The sequence below is a fragment of the Rhinatrema bivittatum genome, chromosome 8 (genome assembly GCF_901001135.1).
Source record: "Rhinatrema bivittatum chromosome 8, aRhiBiv1.1, whole genome shotgun sequence".
Lineage (NCBI taxonomy): Eukaryota > Metazoa > Chordata > Amphibia > Gymnophiona > Rhinatrematidae > Rhinatrema > Rhinatrema bivittatum.
Window position 1 is genome coordinate 100,137,630 of NC_042622.1, and position 23,310 is coordinate 100,160,939.

General features: G+C 46.0%; 2 protein-coding genes across 5 annotated transcripts in view; one reads left to right on the forward strand and one right to left on the reverse strand.

The window, feature by feature from the left end:
- STOM (stomatin) overlaps nucleotides 1-5,051 on the reverse strand; it is a 51,803-nt gene extending 46,752 nt beyond the window's left edge. The window contains exon 1 of the mRNA XM_029611688.1: nucleotides 4,936-5,051. Within this exon, the coding sequence (XP_029467548.1) occupies nucleotides 4,936-4,984 (49 nt within the window). The 5' untranslated portion in view covers nucleotides 4,985-5,051. The remainder of the gene's footprint in view (nucleotides 1-4,935) is intronic.
- A 331-nt stretch (nucleotides 5,052-5,382) lies between these two features.
- DAB2IP (DAB2 interacting protein) overlaps nucleotides 5,383-23,310 on the forward strand; it is a 1,007,890-nt gene continuing 989,962 nt past the window's right edge. For 2 of the 4 annotated variants that reach the window (XM_029614455.1, XM_029614462.1), the window contains exon 1: nucleotides 5,383-5,603. Coding sequence is in view for 1 of the 4 variants with exons in the window: in XM_029614462.1 (XP_029470322.1) it covers nucleotides 5,601-5,603 (3 nt within the window). In the remaining 3 variants the exon portion in view is untranslated. The remainder of the gene's footprint in view (nucleotides 5,604-23,310) is intronic. The other 2 variants (XM_029614458.1, XM_029614459.1) reach the window with 1 other exon arrangement.

Below are 23,310 nucleotides of genomic sequence, written 5' to 3' on the forward strand. Positions count from 1 at the left end.
CTCGTTGGTTTTTATTTTCTCAGGCTCTTGCCTTCTTTATTTAACAATAGTGGGATGTGAATGTGTGAAGCGACGATCATGTTGCTGCTTTACAGGTGGCTATGATAGGCACTTGACGTAAAGAGGCGACAGAGGCTGCCATTGCCAGCACTGGATGCGCCGGAGTTGTAGCAGGTAGAATCATCAACCCGTGCTCACAACAACACTGGATATAGTTGGATAGCCATGTGGATAAAGTTCTTTTTGTCAGAGGACACTCCTGTGCATTTGGATGAAATGACAGAAGCAGTTGAGAAGGTCGGCTAGGCGAACGCATGTGTCTTTCTATAGTACATTAGGGCACATTTGCCCTCCAGGTATGTAATGTGTTCTCATCAACATTAGGATGAGGTTTTGGATGGAATGTGGGTGATAGTGTGATTAATGTGGAAACTGGAGAACATCTTTGGTAGATATTTATTTTTAGTTTTTTATACCGATTTTCCTGCTTAAAATGCATATCAAACCGGTTTACAATGAAACAGAATAAGCAGGAAGTAAAATTCCTAAGTTTAATACATTTAAACGTCAATAATGAAATAATTTTATTTATATCCAAACAAAGTTCTCTAGTTTCCTGTTGCAACAGATCAAGTGTGTGGGGATCCTCCCCCCTGCGAAAAGGTGCATGAGCTAAGTGCGAATGGAGTTCCCATGCATGTGGTCGAAGAATTCCTGTGAGCTTGTCTGCTCTAGAACTGGAGATTACTGGCAGATAAGAAGCCTGCAATGAGTGGATCTGTGGTGAGCCCACTCCGGCAATTGAAAAAAAACCAAAAAAAACACTTCTTTGCAGAGGTTCATGACGTGGATATTTTCCATGTGATTAGATGGTACATGGTTACCTGGTTGTCTTTGTGCACCACAAGTGCTTTTCATTGCTGGTAATCCCTTTTTTTTTGAAAAATGATTTGGGATCTCAAAGGTAGATTATGTAGTGCGTGCTTGCATGTAGATCATAGGTCCTGTGTGCGTCATGCGCCCCGATGAGCTCTCCCTTGTCTGGGGGATACAGCTGTGGTGAGTCTTATTTGAGGTCGAAGGGCTCAGAGAGGAACCCATCGATAGTACGCGTGAGAGCAGTCATAATTGCAGGTTCCTTGCTATGTTGTTGGTCAAGGAAATGGGTGTAGACAATGGATGTAGATATTGAGTTCATTTATTTTTGAAGCCCCACTGTAGGCGGAGCATACTTAAGCATGTGCATTGCACCAGGCAAGCGGCTGCCACCTTGTCGCACTGCGAAGTAGAGTTTTAGACAGTGGGAAGAGCGCTACTGTGTTTTTATGAACTGCCAGTCTGCGTGTGCTCCACTTTAACTCACCGGAGTTGAACAGGAGTCCAAATTGTCAAGGCAAGAAATAATATGGAGAAGATTATCTGTTAGTCTTGTTGGATCGGATGCCACTAGGGACCAATCATTAAGACAGGGAAAGCTTTGCAACTGCTGATGACGAAGAGGTGCCCTCGACACTGCCATGCATCTGGTTAAAAAACCTTTGGGTCGAAGCCCGGCCGACTGGAAGAACCTGTACTGGAAATATTGGTAGTTCACCTGGAAACGAAGATAGCACCAATCTCCTGGTTGAAGAGAAGGGAGAATGAAGTTGAGAGAAGTTTCTAGAACTTCTCCTTTAGAGGTGGTTGCTGAGGGCAAAAGTAATGAAGCTTCTGCCCATGGTCTACCAGAGCCCCAAGATGGTTCTCTGGGCAGCACGCCACATGAGTAACACTAACAAGGGTTACAACCCTACAAGCAGCAGTACAACTGCATAAGGCTTCAGAAGAGGCTAAGGTAATCTGCAAGGAAAGCCTATGGTTAAAACTCAAACACAGAGGAAAGTGGGGAGAATGGATTTTTTTTTGGACAAAGGCCATACTTATTTTGGTTGCAACAAATGGAAGGCAGCCTGGATGCTGAAATGCAAATAGAACTTTAAGAATCAAAGAGAAAGACAAAGCCTACCAGTGGAGGCAGGGGAAAAAACAGCACTTGGAATGGAACCTGGACATACCTGGGTCAGCTATGGAAGGAACAGAGTTGACAGGTTGAGTAAACTTGGTTACATAGCAGACCATGGGACACCCAGCTTGGTACCAGCAGGCCACAAGTCCTCAGAAACCAAATGAGTGCTGTTGGTAGCTGCAGGGCCGGTGCAAGGGTATTGGGTGCCCTAGGCGACCCTTGCGCTGCCACCCCTCCTCCCCGGTCACGCCCCCCCCTATTTCAGTGCCGACTGTGTGCTTCTCAAGGCGCCAAGCTGTAGGGGGTGTTGAAGAGCAGCCATGTGGTCCCGCAAGCGGGACCACATGGCTGCTCGTGGCAAAGAGAAATAGAAACAGTCGGCGCCGAAACAGGTAGGGAGGGGGGTGGGCGCAACACTGTGCTTCTCAGGGCCACGAGCAGCTCGCTGAGAAACACACAGTCTCTATTTCTGTTTGCCGCGAGTGGGATAGGCCCCGCTTGCGGCACCACGTGGCTGCTCTTTGGCACCCCCTACGGCTTGGCACCCTAGGTGACTGCCAAAGTTCACCTAATGGACGTGCCAGCCCTGGGTAGCTGGATACTTTCAGACAAAGGCATAGGGACCTAGGCAGCCAGGATGTTTAGGCAATGACCTAATTTAGTTTGGTCACTGCTTGGATCATTGCAGGGCTTGTTGGTCGGTGGAGGGTGGGAGAACAATGGTGGGGAAATATTGGTTTGAAAGTTAGAAACTGTTTTATTCAATTGCCTGAAATGGTAGAGAACGAAAACAGGAAGACAATGAAAGTTGACTTGCATAAGTACAAGTACAAGTGGTCAAAGGTTTGTGGCTGGCAATTGGGACACAGCCTTAACCTTAAGAAAAAAAATCTTCATAAGGATAGCAGTGTTAGTCTGGTGTACCAAAAAAATAGCAGGAGTTGGGTGGCACCTTATAGACTAGGGATGGGCAATTCCAGTCCTTGAGTACTGCAAACCAGTCGGGTTTTTAGGATATCACTAATGAACATGCATGAGAGATTTGCATGCACACTGCCTCAGTTGTATGCAAATCTACTTCATGCATATTAGAGATATCCTGAAAACACACCTGGCTTGCATCCCTCAAGGACTGGAACTGCCCACCCTGGTTATAGACTAGCTAATTTATTGAAGCATGCAGCATTTGACAAAGTGGACCCTGTCCTGGGAAGCTTATACTTCAATAAACTGGTTAGTCTATAAAGGTGCCATCCGACTTCTGTCATTTTAACCGTAAATGGGTAGACCGGATGGGCCAGTTGACTTTTCTGTTGTACTAGGTTACTATCATTCTTGGCACAAACAGCTCTTATACAATTGCTATGAACTAACAGATTTACCCACTATATTAACTCTGTTCATAGCCCTCTCCACCCCCCCACCCCCTTCCTTTTTAGGGTCATCAATCTGCTAAACTGAACACACATTTTAAATTCAGAAAAAAAATATTCCTAACTGGAAGTGAATGTTTCAAAATAGGTTTTTCATTCTAGCTGAGCTAGAACAGAACGTGTCAAGTTAGTTATTTTTCTGTACTGATAAATATAAATGAAAAAAAAGTTACATTTATAAATGAGCCTGTTTATAGAACAGGGTGGGGTTTTGTTGTTGGAGATGAGATAGCTCTGACACCAAGATACCAAGCAAAACACAGGATAATCCACTACCATTTCCTGCCATAATCACCATCCGTACACAGGGGCACGTTATATATTGCTTTTAAGGCTGTCGGTCTGCTCGAGAGGCTGTGGAAAGATACACGGTACTCGTCTCAGCCCCAGTACGAGGAGCTGTGAGCAAAATCGGCCAAAATTCTGACCCTGAAAATCCGAGAACCTGCCCATCACTAGAATCACAAGGAGCAGCCGAGCAGGGATGTCCAACTGCTCAAGGGCTGCAAAAATGCTTATCTTTTATACCATTCTTCATAAACATGCAAGCAGTGTTTGCATACACTGCTTTAACTATACATATTCATGATGAGTATCCTGAAAACCAGACTAGCTTTCAACCATTACGAATTGGAGTTAGACAGCCCTGTAGGGAACCTCAATTCAGACCAATATTTTAAAGATATAATCCAACGATCCCTCTCTGCACTAACAGGAAGGGGCCTTAGAGGATTCAAAAGAGCAAGAATCCATTTAAACCATCCAAATTGTGCCACCTTACAGCAACAGGCTAATGACTGAAAGAGGAGGCAAATTCAACACACCCACTTCTTCCAAATCAGCCCACACCAGGATTCTCACAAGAAAATTCTGGTGGCCTTAGCATGCAACCACCAACACTCTCTGGTAGTCGTTTTGACATTAGCCAGCTACTTATATTCACAAAATTCTACTGGTGGCCACATTTTAAAAAACACTGGTTACCAAGAGGGGGAGCAACAAGAGTAGGATCAAAGACAATCCTTAGCATTAACATACCTGCTGCATGCAATAGAAATACATGAAGGCCCGAAATACTCCCTATTCCTCTGCCAGGATTATGATTTCCCGTTAATGACCATAAACCCCCAATGACTAACCAAATTCAGGAATAGCACTGTATTTGATCCCGACCCCAGTAATATCTGCTCTGTTGTCTGAGCTCAGGCATTTAGAGTACGGCGTGGATTCCAGGAAAGCCCTGGACTCCCTCCCTGTTATTTACTACCAGACATGCCCCCCCCCTCACTTCTAGGATATTACTAATCCAGCTCTCCCCTTCTTACGCTTCTTGTAACCCCAGCTGTACAGTTCTTCCTGCCCTTTGTTATCCCCTTCTCCCTCGGAGTATTATGGTCTCTCCCCCTCCCCAGCCCTATCCTTCTTCCTCTCCCAATGGCCACCCAAGGCAGCTCACTACCCCGTCCCTAAATTATTATAGTCCCATCCCCAGCTTACTTTCGACGACTCTTCGCGATGTACCATGCCCCTGGCTCTTATCTGCCATAGTTAAAACTTCTCCAAATCGCGCGAATAAAACTCCCTTCGCCCTTCTACCGAGGTTTATCTGCCAAAACCAGGCCCGCCCCCGGCTCCCATACCCACCAATAACGTCCGAGCTTCTCGCCCCCCCCCCCCCAGCTCTCACACCCGCCAATAACGGTCCAGGCCAAACCCCTCCAGGCTCCGCCCCCGACCCTCACATCCGCCAATAACGGCCCAAGTTCCCGCCCCCCCTCCACCCCTGACTCTCGTATCCGCCAATAACGGACCAACTCCGTTCTCGGCTCTCGCACCCGCCAATAACAGCTCAGCTTCTTGCCCATCAAGCCCTCCTTCATGCCCGCTCTTCTCTACTATGCCCCCAGCCCTTTTCCCAATTGATCAACAGCCTGGCCCCCTACTCCTTCCACAGGTTCCGCCTCCGGACGCGCTCCGGCTCTACCCCTCTCGAGCTCGGTGCTGCATCTGAAGCTCGAGGCTGGCCTCTGGTGGCGAGCTGAGGGTCTTGCAGTTGCAGGGTTTTTGGGTTATTCATAAAACTCGTTCCTGCATGACGCGCAGCTCTTTGCATCTCCTGTTGAGTTACAGACGTCGTTTTCAGTGATATTTTTCCGATTGTAATGGTACGTTTTTTCTTTCTTTCTTTTTTTTTTTTTTTTAATAACGCTGATTGCATGGTGTTTGCTTTTGAGTGGGTTGTTCCCTTGAAATGTTTTTACAGAGACTGCTGCTTTTCAAGTGACTTGGAATCTGTGTAATTAGAACATGCTACAGTTAATTCTTTATACATTTATAAATAATATTGATTTCTCGCTATTGTCTAACGTGTTGAGGTTACTGTGTTAGTCCACTTGACTATGTAGAAATAAGGGTCTAGAAATAAGCTGTGATTGCCTTTTATTGAACTAACTTGATACATCTAAAGTTAGTTACAGTTAGTTCATTAAACAGGTCTTACCTACACTTGTTGATCCTTATTTTTACTGCCTCACAATGGGCAACAAAAGAAAAACAGGACATTCGAGCAGAGGCATAAAATAATGTTTTTTCCTTTCCATTACCTGCATTGATGTTTAAATTGATTTGTATTGAAATATACCTGCACTGAATTTACCAAAGTTATTGATTACTTTTTTCAAATATTTTTTGCTTTTTTTGTCTGTCACATCTATACTGATCTGATCTACCAGCTGAAGCAACAGAATTGGTTGATCCTGCTGAAACTGGCTAGGAGGGCAGATAAGAACCTTATAACCCATTAAGTTAGAATGATCAGTGTTGCACTGGAGGTGGGCCCTTGGGCCGAGGTGGGGTTGACGCAACCTGTAGGCAGGGGCCTATGGGTCCACACAGTTGGCAGGCGGAGTGGGCTGATGAACAGAGGCTAGCTGGAGCTTCACCAATACCAGCCCTTGTTCCCCGCGGGTTCAGCCTTTGGGTGCTGGGGCCAGCTGGACTTAGGTGGGCCTCTGTATGTCGTCGATGAGGAGATGGTGATCAGCCCAGAGACAGCAGAGGGGAGATGGTACAGTCTTACACTGGAATAGGTAGTGTCCTAGAAACTCGAGCGCCAAAGGAACATAGGCAGACAGGGGACACCCGAGCAAGAGCAGGCCGAAGCCTGAATAGGAAGTAGGCTGAAGAGGCAACAAGGAACAGGCTTGAGTCAGGGCTGGCGGCAATCTGGAAGCAGTGGCAAACAAGGCTGAGGTCTGAACACTGAGAGGGTCAAGCGTAGTCAAACGATGCTGAAGTCCAGGTCTGGAGAGAGGCATCAGTGTAGTCAGGCAATGCAGAGGTCTGGGTCTGGAGAGAGGCGTGAAGATAAGGTGGTGGAAACAGGATACTGGCTTGATGGACCCTTGGTCTGACCCAGTATGGCATGTTCTTATGTTCTTAAATATTTTCTCATATTACTCTGAGTATGTTCCCTTGGAGCCTCTGAAACTGTAAATAAATGGTCATTGCAGTTTGACCTGTCAGTGCTCCAGCACCTTTAGATTTCTGTCTGAAACCATGGAGAACCTCTATGTCCTCCCCACTCCTCTCACAAACTGCATAACTATCTTTGTTTCTTTTTTCTAACTCTTGATGGTGTTCTTATAAAACTAAAAGTCTTAAGTGTGCCCCAACTGAGAAAAACCAGCAGAATTAAGCCAGAAAAAGACAGAATTTTAGCAAAAAGCTTGATTTCTACATTTAACAGAGAAATAGGTCTGTAAGAAGATGCTAGCTGTGGGTCCCTTCCAGGTTTAGGTAATACAACAATATGTGCTAGTTGCATTGCTTTGGGCATCTCATCCCCCTCCACCTGTTTGCCCTCTGCGCTAGATCTACCTGATCTGTTATTTCTGTTACTTTTGCCAGGTCTTGCTCTGGAATATCTTCAGGGAAGCCAATGAAATGCAAATTACTGCATCTTGATCTGTTCTCTAGGTCGTCTAGTTTGGCTTCCTTCTCTTTCAGCAATTTTTCGAGTGTGAGGATTTTGCCCTGCATGGTTAGGAGTTCATCTTCGTTGTGGCTGATACTTTCCTCCACAGTGTCCATATGATTATTGAAAGAGTCTAGTGAGTCACTTAGGTCTTAGATCTGTCCAGACAATTTGTCGAATTTATGTTCCAGTGCTAGAACAACTGCTGTTGGTTAGTGTGGATATCATGGATTCAGTCAGGCTGCTACATTCCAAGGCCTCCCGCACTTTTGCCATTTTGGGATCAGTCGGCTTCAATTTTTCTTTTTTCTGCAGCTGGCCAGCCAAACCGTCGACTCTAACTTTACCGGGCTGCTTGTCCACACTTCCCACTGAACTAGGGTAGTTTTGCAATCGAGAGGGTCCTTAATGCGCTGATATTTTAAGAGAAAACGTGAGCGGTACTCAGAGCACAGCAATCTAATGTCTGCCGGCTTCACCGCATCACGTGACCCCCCCCCCCCCCCGACCTTCCTCTTTGATTGCCAGCAATAAACTATTTTAAAACATTTCTGTTTGCAGAAGATGGCAGCACTTAGTGACTGCAATAACTCCTGCTGAGCAAACTCAGTATTTTATTTTGTATATTAGCGTATCTATATGAGTATATGAGTATGCTCAGAACCAGCTAAGGATGAGCTACTTCATTTTGTGATGCTAAATGTTCGGACCAATAAAATGGCATGTGTATCCTTGTCTCCATGCTTTTTGTCTAAGCAAAGAAACTGTTGACTTGAAAAGATGTCCTTTGCATGGTGACATAGCTGGCAGCCTCTGAAAAAGTGACACGGAGCCCCAGCCAGTCAGAAGGGAGCACTGCAAGTCCTGAGCTGCATAATGCCCCCTATGTACATCATTGTTTATAGATACATTTTACCTGTTCCTAAGCCTTCATGCTGTGCACATGGGTGGCAGGAAGAAGGTAATGTCCAAGCACTTTCTAAAACACTCTCTTATAGCTAGAATGCGCTTGTGGTGTAATCACCCCTTCTAGTAGTGAGAGAAAAACTGGAATGCTAATGTAGTTTCCTGGATGAGAGTCACAAAGAGCAGGGTCTCTCCCTTTGCAAAGATCTCTGTTCCTCTTCCCTCCTAACCTTGGAATGGCTGGGGTAAAGCAGCGCAGGGCCCAGTGAGCATTCACGGTCCCCACACCCTCTTCATCCTGCACAGGCTTTCTTAGACTGCAATCCTGGGCAGAGGGCTGGGGCCTGTGAGCACACACTGACTGCTGCTCTCATTGCTGCTTTTCCCCTTTCCATGAGTGGGGAGGAGGTGTAGTATTTTGTTTTGGTTGGCCTATGGGGTTGCATTATTTTTTACGTGTTAAAATGAGGTCATATTGGCTAAACGTTTGGGAAGTGCTGCTGTCCAGCATGGTCAGCAGAGGGTCTCCTCCTGGCTGATCATTAGACCTGGTGAGTTCTAATCCCCGTGGAGATATTTCCTCAGGGTGGCCCAGTGATCACATTGAGCAGAAACTCTTACATTTGCAAGCCCCGACTCTGTCTGCATCATCAGAATTCTCTCGCCTATTCTCCTCCTGCTGGTCTTATGTCTAATTTTGTTTTTCAGATATTTAGGTTTTTATATTTTGCATTTTCAGGGTAACTAGAGGTTTGTCCTTTTTAATTTTTGTATGTCATCAATAATTTTAGCTTTGGAAATCTTCTTTTGTTTTGTCCTAAATCCTGTTCATATATTTTTTATATTTATTGTTGGAATAAAAGCTGTGCATTGTTATAGTCGCATGTTCTGTCATTTACTACAGTGATTCATGCTATGTGTGTATTAGTATGATGTCTGCATGGAGCTCAGCTGAGGGGCTCAATAGGAAACATTTCCAAAATACTTTAAACCCTGATATTTCCTAGGCATGAAATTCTCTCTCTCTCTCTCTCTCTCTTTTTTTTTTTTTATTCTGGTTTTCTCTTTGCTTAATTGTCAACTGAATATACTGTGGAAATACCTTCTGCCTTCTTTTGTACCCTAGGATCCTGGTTTACATAGTGGGCCTCAATCCAGGACTTGGGACATATCTGGCCAGTCTGGGTTTCAGGATATACATGCTAGAGATATGTATGCAGTGTCTCCTTTTATATGCAAATCTATTTCCTGCGGGTCCATTGCCGATATCCTGAAAATCAGACTGGCCTCGTGTGTCCTGAGACTAGGTAAAGAACCACTGCGACTAGAGAGCTCAACTGACTACTTAAGGAAGGGGCAGGGAATTATAAGACATTTTAAGAAAGGTGAAATGTAGTAATTACTTTTCCTGTAAAGCAAACTTACTTTATTCTGTCATGAATGGTCTTGCACAGGGTCCCTACCTCCTGATGAAATAGTGCAGGTAGTACCTCACACTCAGGTCAATACAGTACCGAGCGGTAGGAAGAGCTGCGTTAGTGCCCGGCGCACCTGCGGTTGCCGCACGCACAGTGCAGCTCACCTACCGCTCGATCCTGTATGTAAATAGCTTGCTAATGCAAGCTGCGTCTTAGAAGCGTCCGTGAAGTGTTAGGCCTGCGCAACCCATTTTACTGTATAGAGCGCCAATACAGTAACCTGAGTGCGCGGGCCTAACGCTTCACAACCACGCTGGTATCTGTCATTTCAAATGTCATTTGAAATGACAGGTACCAGGAAGTGGACAGTTCTCTGACCCTCGGGATTGCCAGTCCCCCCTCCCCCTCCTCCCGAAGCAAGGCGGGACTGGCAGTGTAAAGCGAAAAAAAAAGTAGCAAGAGCGAGGGGAGAGAGGACGGGCAATCCTACGCTCGGGATTGCCAGTCCCCCTCCCCTCCTCCCGAAGCAGGGCGCGAAAAGCAGCCTTGCTCCGGGAGGAGGGGAGGGGGGACTGGCAGTGTAAAGCGACGAAGCGACTTACTTTTTGCAGCCCCCCTCCGGACATCGGCGAGGATGACCGCGGCTCCCCTCTCCTGCCTCCAGCTGCCCGCGAAGATGGACGCCTGCACGGGCGAAAGCGGCCCCTGTTCGTGCAGTTGGGCCGCTCAAGACATGACGTTTAAATATCCAGGACTTCTGTTTAAATATCCAGGACTTCTGTTTGCTGGAGGAGCACTTCAGAAGGACACGGCACACTTCATGTCCCCACAGCCATTGAGACTGCCTAACAATTTCCACATCTCAATTAACAATGGCCTGTTTTTATGAGAAAATTGAATGGCTGAGACCACTTTTTTTTTTTTTAATAAGGGTGACTTTTAGTTTTATAGTTTTCATTACTGGTTCTGGGAGGGACTAGTCATAAGCTTGACATGATTTACTATGACAACATCACAATGGCAAAATTCAATGGAATGGTTTTAGGGGATAATTTTTAGGGTCCAGTGCAAGCATAGTGAAAACCTTCTTCTATTTAAAAAATCTCATGGTCTTTCTGTAATAATTAATAATAGCCTGTGTTCCACTTGCCAAAACTCATTAACTATATTTTGATAGAACATTTGAGTACATTAATTACTCTTCCAAGTTGGACTTTGTGTCCTCCAGTCCCTGCTGAGAAGCGAACAAGAAGTGGAGGTTGGAATTTGGAAAATGCTGGTTTCCTAGCAGGGCCAGTGGGTATGCACCTCTGCCAGCAGATGGAGACAGAGCAAACTGACATCACAGTAGAGTATATAGTCCTGCAGTGACATCTGCTTGCCAGTATTCTCTGTCTCCAGCAGATGGTGGACGTGCATCTTCCTACTGGAGTTTGTTTCAGATTCTGGAAGAATTTTATAAAGAAAAGAAAAAGCCCTGCTCTCCTGCGGTGATACCAACTGGTCCCTCCCCCAGTTGATAATTCCTGAGGTGATTTCCTTCGTCCCTCAGGATGTGAGCCTTGGTCCGGTAGCTGGTTTTTCAGCTGGAGTGGACTTACCTCTGATTGTACAGCAGGAAGCCGAGCGTGGCAGTGACAGCAGATGCCTTCTCCCTTCCACAGCCAGAGACCATCTCTGTACTCAGCCGGGAAGGGCTGAGCTCAGGTAAGTTTAAAAAAAAAAAAAAAGGTCAGAGTAGAGGGGTTGTGTAGGACTTCCTCCGGTCTCCGTGCTTAGCACACCATTCCGATGTTTGTTCCCGCTTCTGTGAGGGTTAAGGGAATTGGGCAGCCTGGCGAGATGAGCAGCCCGGGTGGGCAAGGCCCCACTGTTAATGTATTTTCCTGTGCGCCGTGTCGTAGGCCACGGCGGCGGTTTCACACGCTTTTCTGTGCTTTCGGCTGCCCTCTACGGGACTGTCTGTGTGCGCAAGTGCGTCCGAATTGTGTGCCCAGTTTCTTTTGGGCGCACTGCCCGTGCGCAATTCTAACATATATACCGTATTTTTCGCTCCATAAGATGCACTTTTTTCCCCCCAAAAGTGGGGGGGAAATGTATGTGCGTCTTATGGAGCGAATATTAAAAAAAAAAAAAAATCTAACAAACCCCCCCACCCTCCTGACCCCCCCCAAGACCTGCCGACTTAATTTACTGCAACCCCCCACCCTCCTGCCCCCCCCCAAGACCTGCCAAGCGTCCCTGGTGGTCCAGCGGGGGTCCGGGAACGATCTCCTGGGCGTGGGCCGTCAGCTGCCAGTAAACAAAATGGCGCCAACGGCCCTTTGCCCTCACTATGTCACTGGGACCGACCGCTGCTATTGGTCGGTCTCAGTGACATAGTGAGGGCAAAGGGCCGTCTGCGCCATTTTGTTTACTGGCAGCCGACGGCCGAAGCCCAGGAGATCGTTCCCGGACCGCTCCTGGACCCCCGCTGGACTACCAGGGACGTTTGGCAGGTCTTGGGGGGGGGGGGGGTGGGGGGTGGGGGGTTGTTAATTTAAAGGGTTGGGATGGGGTTTTTTTTGGGGGGGAGGGGTTCCCAGAGAAAGAAAAGTTTTCTGATCTGGGGAGTGGACCGAAATGGCCCTCCCCAGACCCGAAAACAAAATGGGGAGAAAAAAAAAAACTATGCAATCCCCTAATTTGCTCCATAAGACGCCCAGACGCAGAGCCGGTTTAGCACAAATTTTTTTTTTTATTTCCCCCCTCTGAATCCTAGGTGCGTCTTATAGTCAGGTGCGTCTTATGGAGCGAAAAATACGGTATGTTGTGCGCCCAGGTTTGGCGCAGTGACAGTGCACTTAGTTTTGCGAGGCATAGACTTGGGGCACCTAACTTTTGTGCGCTTAAATATTTTCAGCGTGAACGGGCTGGATGCAAATCTTCAGTTGCCTGTTGTGCATACTGACGAACTAATGGCTCCAGTGACTGAGAAACCTAAACGCCTTTCTTTCTGTGCCCTCTAACATGTGTCAGCACTGCTTAGAGGCTGAAGGAGAATTATCTTCCTCTGATTTTATTAAGCCTGCTTCTTCCTAGTCTGATGATGGCCTGGGTAAGGACATGTCAGGAGGGACACCTGACCTTGGAACGCCCTTGACTGGTTCCTCAGCAGGGGATGGCAGCTCAGTGGGCTCTGCACAAGTGCCTTCTGGTTTTGGTATGGATCCTTCTGCCTTTTCTTGGATAGAATTTTTTTTCAAGGATTGCAATCTTTCCTCAGGCACGGTCTTCGATCCGTTCAGGTCATATCCTCAGGCGGTGGGCTCTCTCTCTTCCAGTGCTATGTTTAAGTGCCGAAGCACACCTCGGTTAGCTGCGGGTATTCCCGACAGGAATCCGGATGGCACTGATGATGAGGCAGACTCTGACCGTCTGGAGGATGGGGAAATTCCTCCAGGACTGGAACCTTGTAGGACTATGTTGCGGTTCTTTCATAGAGATGAACTGCCGGCCCTGATTTCCCAGACCTTGAAGATGCTGGGCATGCCTGCGGAAGATTTCCATGTCTGAGCTAAGGAAAAATCCCATTTTGGTTTCTTGGCATAGAGCCTCTTGTTTTTTTTCCCTGTTATGGAAGCCATTCAAGAATTGATTGATCTTGTATGGGACACCTCGGAGGAAAATTTCAAAGAGGGTCAGACCTTGGAAGGCTTGTGCTCCCTGGATCCAGTGGTGAGAGAGTGTCTGCGTTTTCCGAAAGTGGATGCGCTTGTCTGTGCCATCTCTAAGCAGGACGACTATCCCTGTGGAGGGAAGAGCGGCCTTGAAGGACGTACATGATAGGAGGACAGAGGCCATCCTTAAGCAAGCATTTGAAGCAGTGGCGATGACATCGCAGATAGCTTCCTGTTGTTCCTTGGTGGTTTGCTGTTGTCTCCTTCTCTCTCTCAGGAGGTTGATGATTCTGGGGTGAATTCCACAGTAGTTTTGGAACCTGCTGCCACCTTTATAGCAGATGTGGGCTGTGATTTGGTCCCCACCTCAGCTAGAGGAGTGGCTTCATTAACAGTGGCCAGCTATGGCTGCAAAATTGGTCAGTCGATGCAACTTCCAAAGCTAATCTTTCGAAATTGTCTTTTAAAGGCTCCCTCTTGTTTGGGAGCGAGTTGGAGAAACTGGCCAGTAAAAGCAAATCCCTAGTTCCTCGGTTGCCAGAGGATAAGAAGCAGTTGCAGCAACCCTTTGGTATTAGGGGTCATCTCAGGGGTTCCAAGCAGTTTTGTCCCTACAAAAGGGCTGAACTTTCAGAGGACTCCGCCTTTCAGCAAGTATCAGCCCTTTTGTCCTAGACAGCCCAAGGGAGGCACGGACTAGGATAGCGGATCCTCCCAAGCCTCACAATGAAGGTTTGCTGACCCACCCTCAGGAACAAGAGATAGGGGGATGCCTCTCTCTCTTTTATCAGAGATGGGTCAAGATCACATCAGATCACTGGGTCCTGGAGGTGATATGAGAAGGATATGCACTGGAATTTCACAGTGTTCATGGTTCTCCTTGCCACACCCTGTAGAAGAAGCAGACAGTGGAATCTACACTGTCAAGGCCTCTCAGTCTGAGGGCTGTGATTCCAGTACCCACGTCTCAAGAAAATACAGGATGATATTCCTTTTATTTTGTTGTGGCCAACAAGGAGGGCTCCTTTCTTAAGAACATGCCATACTGGGTCAGACCAAGGGTCCATCAAGCCCAGCATCCTGTCTCCAACAGTGGCCAATCCAGGCTACAAGTACCTGGCAAGTACCCAAAATCTAAGTATATCCCATGCTACTGATAGTAATAGCAGTGGCTATTTTCTAAGTCAACTTGATTAATAGCAGGTAATAGACTTCTCCTCCAAGAACTTATCCAAACCTTCTTTAAACCCAGCTACACTAACTGCACTAATACATCCCCTGTCAACAAATTCCAGAGTTTAATTGTGTGTTGAGTGAAAACGAATTTTCTCCAATTTAGTTTTAAATGTGCTACATGATAACTTCATGGAGTGCCCCCTAGTCCTTCTATTATCCGAAAGAGTAAATAACCGATTCACATTTACCCATTCTAGACCTTTCATGATTTTAAAGACCTCTATCATATCCCACCTCAGCTGTCTCTTCTCCGAGTTAAATAACCTCTTTAGTCTTTCCTCATAGGGGAGCTGTTCCGTCCCCTTTATGGATGCTGTAGAGGAGAGGAGAGACAGGGAATATGACACAAACTTTTAAATACCTAAAAGGTATTAATGTACAAGAATCAAACCTTTTTCAGTGGAAAGGAAGCTGTAAAACTAGAGGTCATGTGATGAAGCTCCAAGGGTTAGACACAGGAGCAATAGCAGGAAATATATTTCATGGAAAGAGTGGCGAATGCCCTCTGGGAAGAAGTGATGAAGTCAAGAACAGAAACGGAATTCAAAAGGGAGTACGATAAGCACACAGGATCCCTGAGGGTGGAAATGAAGAACCAGGATAACTTATGGGAACTTTTGGTGAAACATTTTTGCAGGTTACCTGCGTGGGGCATCAGTTACAACCAGCTAGTGCTGCATTCAAGAGATCCATCTGGTGTCAAGGGCACAGTTCAGTCTTGGTTTACTTTGATTCTTCAAAATAAGACTCATTATGTTTGTTGGGGAAATGGCTTGTGTTTAGGGTACCTCAGGGGTCTATTTTGTTACTTTCATGGCTTAATATATATACTGCATATATACACACAAACATATATATAAAATCTCTTGCTAAACTGATTAATGCTATGAGCTTTTCTTAAATTATGGTCTTCTTTTGATCTGCAGCATTACTGTTTGTTTTGTCATCTTAGTTTTGTTTGGATTTATGTATGGATGTCTTTTATGTATATTTTTGTACATCACTTTGAGCAATTATCTGAATAGCAATTTATAAAAGCTATAAAATAAATGCATGCAGGTAACATCCAAATTTATGGCATTTTGCGTGTACATCAAGATGAAACTATTGTTAAATTGAATGATTGCATTTGAAGGTTGAACAATGACTGGCTGCTAGTACATTAAAACTGAACCATGAGGAGTAGCAGCCTAGTGGTTAGAGCAGCAGGCTACGAGTCAGGGAAACCAGCGTTCAAATCCCACTGCCACTCCTTATGATCTAGGGCAGGGGTCGGGGACCCATGGCTCGCGAGCCAGATATGTTCTACTTCTTGTTAAACCTCTATCTTTCCTCTTATTCTACTCCCAGTTAGATTCATCCCTGTTTATTGTAACTTATTTTTCTATGCACTTGTTATAAATTGTAAAGTATACTCTCTTGTTATAGTTATGTACGTTATAATGTATTGCTCACCCCTTGTTTTATGTAAACCGACATGATACGAACTTCCGTGAATGCCGGTATAGAAAAACACAAATAAATAAAAAAATAAAAAATATGGCTCTTTTGAGGGCTGCATCTGGCTCGCAGACAAGTGTCGCCACACTTTCCAGTTCCCAGCTGACCCAGCTGCTCCCCGGTCCTCCTCCGCCCGGGCTTAAAATGCTGTCAGCCCGGGCGGAACGCGGCAGAATAGCTGGAGTCGGCGGCACCAGCATGCTCTCTTCTTCCCGCCCACCCCCCCACGGACTGGAAGAGGAAGTGGTGAGCATTGGGTGCATGCACGGGAAGAAGAGACCACGCTAGTGTGGTCTCTTCTTCCCGCCCCCCCGCGGCCCGGAAGAGGACGTGGAGAGCATGTGAATGATTGAGAGCCTGTATATGTGAAAGAGAATATGTCTGTGATTGAGAGCCTGCCTGTGAGAGAGAGAGAGCATGAATGTAAGTTTACCATTGGGAACCTGTATGTGTAAGTTTGTGTGAAAGAGTATGTGTGTATGATTGAGATCCTTTGTGTGTGAGAGAAATCATGTGTATGTATGATTAAGAGCCTGTGTGTATAAGTAAGAGAGAGATCATGTGTGTCTGTGTGTGATTGAGAGCTGGTTTAGGTGATGGAGCATGTGAGTATGTGATTGAGAGCCTGTGTTTAAATGAGAGAGAGAGACCATGTGTGTCTGTGTGTAATTGAGAGCTGATTTAGGTGAGAGAGCATGTGAGTATGTGATTGAGAGCCTGTGTGTAAATGAGAGAAAGAGAGAGAACATGTTTGTAAGCATGTGAATGAGAGTCTGTGTGTGAGAGAAAAAGACAGCATGTATTTATGTGATTGAAAGCCTGTGTGTGTGTGTAAGCGTGAAAAGATAGACAGCATGTGTGTAAATGTGTAATTAAGAGCCTATATAAGTGAGAGAGAAAAAACATGTGTATATGTGAGTACTGAGAGCATGTGTGTATAGGTGTGTCATTGAGAGCCAGTGTGAGAGAGAGCGCTGGTATGTGACTGAGAGAGGAGAAAGTTCCAAGCAAACCACCCCGCCTCCTGCTAATTCAGAACAATCTCAGGACACCTGGATATCAAATGTTCCCAGGTATGCAGAGCAAAAAAATTTTTGTATCCTTATTATTTTTCATTACTGGGTCTTTGTGTCTGCTATTTTGAAATATTTTGTTGGTATCTGGAAATGTTTTATATGAGTTTTTAATTATTGGATATTCCACTCATCAGCTGTTTCAAAATATGTTCTTTTTGTTAGTACAGTTTTACTGCTGATGATTTTATATTTCTTGATTTGTTTTATAAGGATGGGTGATGTTTCTTTTTTCCTTTGTTACACTGCATACAGAGACTCTGGCTTGTTGCAGTTTCCAATTCAGTTTTCATCTGCATGCTTCTTGTTATGCGTTTTGGTCTCTTTATTCTTTGTTAGGTGAGGGTCAGCACATGTGATTCAGGTGAGGTTTTCTGCTGGCGTGTAGTTTCTGTGTAGGGCTCTATAGCAGCCTGACTTGGTCCGTTTTCCTAATAGGAGATGTATTGGTGTCTTAAGGCCTGGTGTAATATTTTCAGAGACTTATTGTACTTTAAAAGTGTGATCTTACATAAAATGCACACATTTACTTGTATTTAGTTTTAAACATATTGTATGGCTCTCATGGAATTACATTTTAAAATATGTGGCGTTCATGGCTCTCTCAGCCAAAAAGGTTCCTGACCCCTGATCTAGGGCAAGTAACTTTAGCCTGTGTTGCGAGCCCTCAGGACAGAGAAAATATCTCCAGTACCTGAATGTAATTCACTTTGAAGTTCTGAAAAGCAGAATGTAAGTAAACAACAAACACACACCTTCTAGGCATAGGGAAATGCATAAGTACCTGAACAAAATCTGCTTTGGTTGAAAAGTGGAATATAAATCAAAATTAAAAAAAACCAAATCTGAATTTCTTTAGTTTAAACATCCACATGTGCACTTTGAATGTCCCTTAATTCAAGTTGGGTCTCCAACTATTTGTTCAAGAACAGAAGTTAACATCTTGGAAACTGGTTAGACTCCAAATTAACTATGCAGAAACATATTTCCTTTATAGTTAAGGTCTGCTTTTTTTCAAGCTGTGGAACATCTCTTATTTGCATTTTTTTTTTTTTTTTTGAGAGTCAGATCTGCGTATTCTGATTCAAGCTTTGGTAAAAACATGTACTGATTATTGCAATTCTTTGTTTATAGTGTTCCCTAAATATCAATTGCATAGGCTTCAACTTGTGCAAAATACCACATCTCGTCTTATCACCAGGACTAAATCTAATGAGCATATTCAGCCTATGCTTAAAGATCTCCACTGGCTGCCCCTGTCACAATATAGTAACACAGTAAATGTGGGCAAATAAAGACCAAGATGAACTATCAGTCTGCCCAGCAAGGTGTTTAGGGTTGTAACCATCACTCCATGCAGGTAGTCCTAAAAGGAGGCCCATCCAAGCCATAAAAGCTAACGATGGCCAGACCTCTCTCTCCCAATTTTATTTATTCATTCCTTCCTTGGAAGGACTGACTGTAGTTGTGGTTGTGCAATTTCTCAGCCTAATGTAAGCATCCTACATGTTAAAGCTTGTGTGGATCGTTCCTTCGTTAGGAGGAATTGCATACCTCTCCACCCACTTGGCTACTAAGTAGATTTTTGTGACTCTCTGATCTAGGAGGGTAATAGCATTGAAGCCTCGAATGAAGTGTCTAGGAGGGAGTCTCCTTGTCATGGTGCAAGGGGGTGCTGGGGAGGGGAAGCTTCATATTAACCTCTGCCCAGAGGGAATGGAGCCAGCAGTTTTGTCCCTCCATTACGATAATGTCGGGCATTTTAATGGAATTTGTTTTTTGTCCAGGACTTCCAGCAGGTAGGAAGAGGCCTGGGCTCCCTGATTTCTGACCTGCAGAGACTCTGCCACATGATGCTCAGCGGTTCCCGGTTCTCTCCGTAACTGCTCTCCTGTCACTAAGCATACAGAGAATACAGTAAAAATCTGTCAAGAACAATTTGTGTAACAACTATGCAAGACATGCATGTGTGCAACCTGTTATAAACCCCCAAAACATATCGGTTCCCTCCAGGGAATCTGAAATTCCCTGGAGGCCCTGATTCACTGAACCCAGCACTTGCTTCTACCCTCCTGAGCTCTGTCCTAGCAGTTTCTTCCCTTCTCTGCAGCACATTTTGACTCCTCCACCTGAGCACTCCCTCCCGCCTCACTGGTTTGTCCCAACAGACTCTGCCCCCACCCCCAGCACAATGAGCCCCCCACCCTCGCTTCCTAGCCTGCTCTCCTCAGTTCAATTTGACCCTCCTTCATCTGCCTAACCCCACCACTTCCTTCCCTCCTCACTGGCCCAGCCCCAATACACTCCTGTCTACCCCCACTGCGGCCCAGTCCCAGCACACCCTGACCCTGCTCCCTAGCCCAACCCCAGCACACTTTCGGGCCGATACAGTAAAATTCGCAGGAGAGCCGGCACTCCGAGGCAAGTGCCCGCTCTCCCAACGCGCACCCCTGCCACTCTCCTGGGCGAGCGATCAAGTATGCAAATGAGGACCAGCGGTAAAAAGAGGCGCTAGGGACACTAGCGCGTCCCTAGTGCCTCCTTTATGACAGGAGCAGCGACAATCAGCAGGTTTGATAGCCGACGCTCAATTTTGCCGGCGTCGGTTCTCAAACCTGCTGACAGCCATGGGTTCGGAAAACGGACGCCGGCATAATTGAGCATCCATCTTCCGACCCGCGAGCCACCGGCCGATTTAAAATTTTTTTTTTTTTAAATTTTTGATTTTTTTTAAATTTTGGGGCCTCCGACTTAATATCGCTATGATATTAAGTTGGAGGGTGTACAGAAAAGCAGTTTTTTTTCTGCTTTTCTGTACACTTTCCCGGTGCCAGCAGAAATTAACGCCTACCTTTGGGCAGACGTTAATTTCTGAAAGTAAAATGTGCGGCTTGGCTGCACATTTTACTTTCTGTATCACACAGGAATAACTAATAGGACCATCAACATGCATTTGCATGTTGAGGGCGCTATTAGTTTCGGGGGGGTTGGCCGTGCGTTTTCGACGCGCTATTACCCCTTACTTTATAAGGGGTAAAAACAGCGCGTCGAAAACACGCGGCCAATCGCAGGCTAACAGTGCGCTCCATTGGAGCGCACTGTTAGCCTGCCTGTTTGTGCCTTCCTCCCCCCCCCCCCCCCAATCAACTTCAGCAGCCACCTCTTCCTAGAGCGACCCCAGCTCACTCTGGTCCTGCCCCTCCAGCTTGACCCCAGCATACTCTGGCCCCCTCTTTCTAGACTGACCAGAGCACACTTTGGCCCCTCCTCCCCAGCCTGCCCCTAGCACTCTGCCCTCCTGCCCTGCCTGACTCCAGCACACTCTGACCAGCCCCCTCACACTCTGACCAGTCTGACCCCACCGGGCCGCCCCAGCACACCCTGGCTCCCACAACTCCCCAGCCAGACCCCAGTACACACTGTCTATTCTCCCCAGTTTCACCCCAGCACACTTTACTATTCCCCACCACCCTGAACAGAGTACTCCCTGTTCATCTCCTCAGCCTCATCCCAGTATACTCTCACCTCCTCCCATTAGCTCGAATGAACCAAACAACTCCCCCTCCAAAAAACTCAGAACATCAAAAGGTTTATAAAAGTACCTACTTCCCCCACCAAACCCATTCAAACAAAGGCCTTGTGGGCCCTCCAGGCTTCCCCCCCCCCCCCCAATCTTTTATCATTCCAGCCCTTACGCTAACGACGCTCCTCAGGTCTTCCGGGGGCAGGAGCCATCTTCAGTTGCTCCTGGCCGGCTGCTTCTGCATTCCAAAATAGCCTCTGGTTAGTCCAAGGCCAGCAATATTTTGTTGTGTGGCAGTAATCTGCCCTGCAACATAATGGGCACCATCCTCGTGTGGGGCAGAGGTGACTGGGGTTCCCTCCTGCCCCTGGAATGCCCAGACCTCCAAAGGGGTAAGGGCAGGGGTGGGGAGAGGTTAGGGAGAGGTCCTGGGAGCCAGTGACACCATTATTTATGTGGTTTTGATTGGTGGGGAGAGGTGCTTGAAGCAGGATCTGCATTTTTTAAATATATGGTCGGGTACTGGCAGGATGCATATGCGTGATGGTGCAGACACGCGCACCCCACCAGCCATCAACGGACGCACAACTGTAAACCGTTGTTCTACCTGTAAACCGTAGTGAAGGCTAGTACCAAACTGCAGTATATAAACGCTTACAACTAAATAAATAAATAAGCACCTGCCTAAGCTGCTTATATGTATGGATTACCTGGGTTTGGTCACACGGTGATCGTTATTTACATTGCACAGAACTGCATTACTGTTGTCCACCAGAGGGAGCTCTCTGACCGCTGCAGGAAGCAGGCTGAGTTCTCTTACCGTCTGCAGGACCCTGGGGCATCTCCCAAGTGCATCTTGGCTCCTGAGTGCTGGGGGTGGTGAGAGATGAACGTTCAGGAGAAACAGTTGCAATGTTGCAGTTTTTTATACTCTCTAGCTTGATGTTCAGGTAAATACTTGCAGATAAGAGGACAGGGGATAGCTAGTCCAGATATTACCCAATTGTATCCAGGGACCTGTAGTTCTGTGCCTGTTAGAGAAATCACGTATGCAGGGGGGTAGAACCAGGGCTGGCTCGACAGCCATGCTTGAAGGGACAGAATCTGTGCACACCTTACTTCTACAAAATGTATCTTTGATCCAGGAGAGGCAGGAATGTGCCGTGCTTCCCACATATGACAAGTAAGGAGTCCTCTTTCTCCTTTCCATGTTTTCAGGCTGCTTGTAGCACTGCTTTTCCACAGTGTATAGCAGAGGGAAGGGGTAGTACTGTAAATGAAAACTCTTTGGAGGATGTGACTTTGGAATTGACATCTGCTTTAAAAAGAATTCCAGCCCTTTTAAATATGGCCATTGAAAGAAGGGTGTCCTTGCCTTCTCTGGTCTCTGCTCTCCTGTCTGCCTCTCTCAGAACTGATTTTAATTCTTCCTACAAATGTCTCCTACCTCTGTAATGAGTCAGCTATTGACAACTGGTGAAAATTTACCGATGCATGCTGTTGGGGTTTTATTGTCAATGTGGGGATAAAATGCAAGGAGCTAACCTCCCCACTTCTAAAGTTCTGTAATGCCCTGATTTTCTAGAGAAATATGCTAACTTTCCTGGCTTAGCACCTTTTCCTAGAGCCTGCCCAACTCCATCTTCTCGGGCTTTGCTATAGCTGCGAGAGTCATTCTTGGGTTTCTGAAGCTGGGGGATCTCTCTCCCTTTCACGCACACCATCTCATTCATCTCTCCCCATGGCACAGTTTTAGTTTCTTGGTATTCTCTCATCATTGGAGCACTTTCAGCATGGGCTCGATCTTTAAACCTCTAGCTTTTTTGTGGTCTGGAAAAAGGTTTATACTTTCTCAATGTCTGCAGTGCATTTTTTTTTTTTTTGCAAAGGTAACAATAAGCAGCAAAAGACAGCCTCATTCCAAAAAGCACAAATACCATGTAATAAAAACTAATTTGCATATATAAAGAGAGCAGGTGCTTAATGGTTAGAATAATGAGCTGAGACTCAAGAGAGATGGGTTCAAATCTTACTTCTGTCACTGCTGCTCGTTGTGACCTTAAGCAAGTCCAAGGATACCAAAAGAGCTTACCAGCTAAGTGGATAAGAGTCTGATTGCACCTGAATGAAAGTTTGTTGCAAAGTGTCCTGGCTAAGTGTGCTCTATAAATTTGGAAATAATAATAATGTATTTCTTTGCTCCATTTTGCATGGTTACTTATGGCTTCAGAAACATGTATGCATAGAGGCTTATGGGATATGTGACCCATGCAACTATACAGGGCGCTGTTGCTAAGGGGGCACCACTATGGGGAATAGAGGACCTGGCGTCCACAAATGGAGCCCATTCCACTGGTGGCTGAGGAAGACATTAATTAGAGAGAGGGAGGTCCTGAGCATGCATGTGTGTGAGTGACAGATCTTGTGCACACGCACGTGTGTGAGTGAGACAGAGCCTACATGTGTGTGTGTATATACACCCATGTGAGAGAGAGTGTGTATGAGAGCATGGGTGAATATATGAGGGTGTGTATAAGATAATGAATATGTGTATGTGTGAAAGAGCCTGTATGCATGTGTA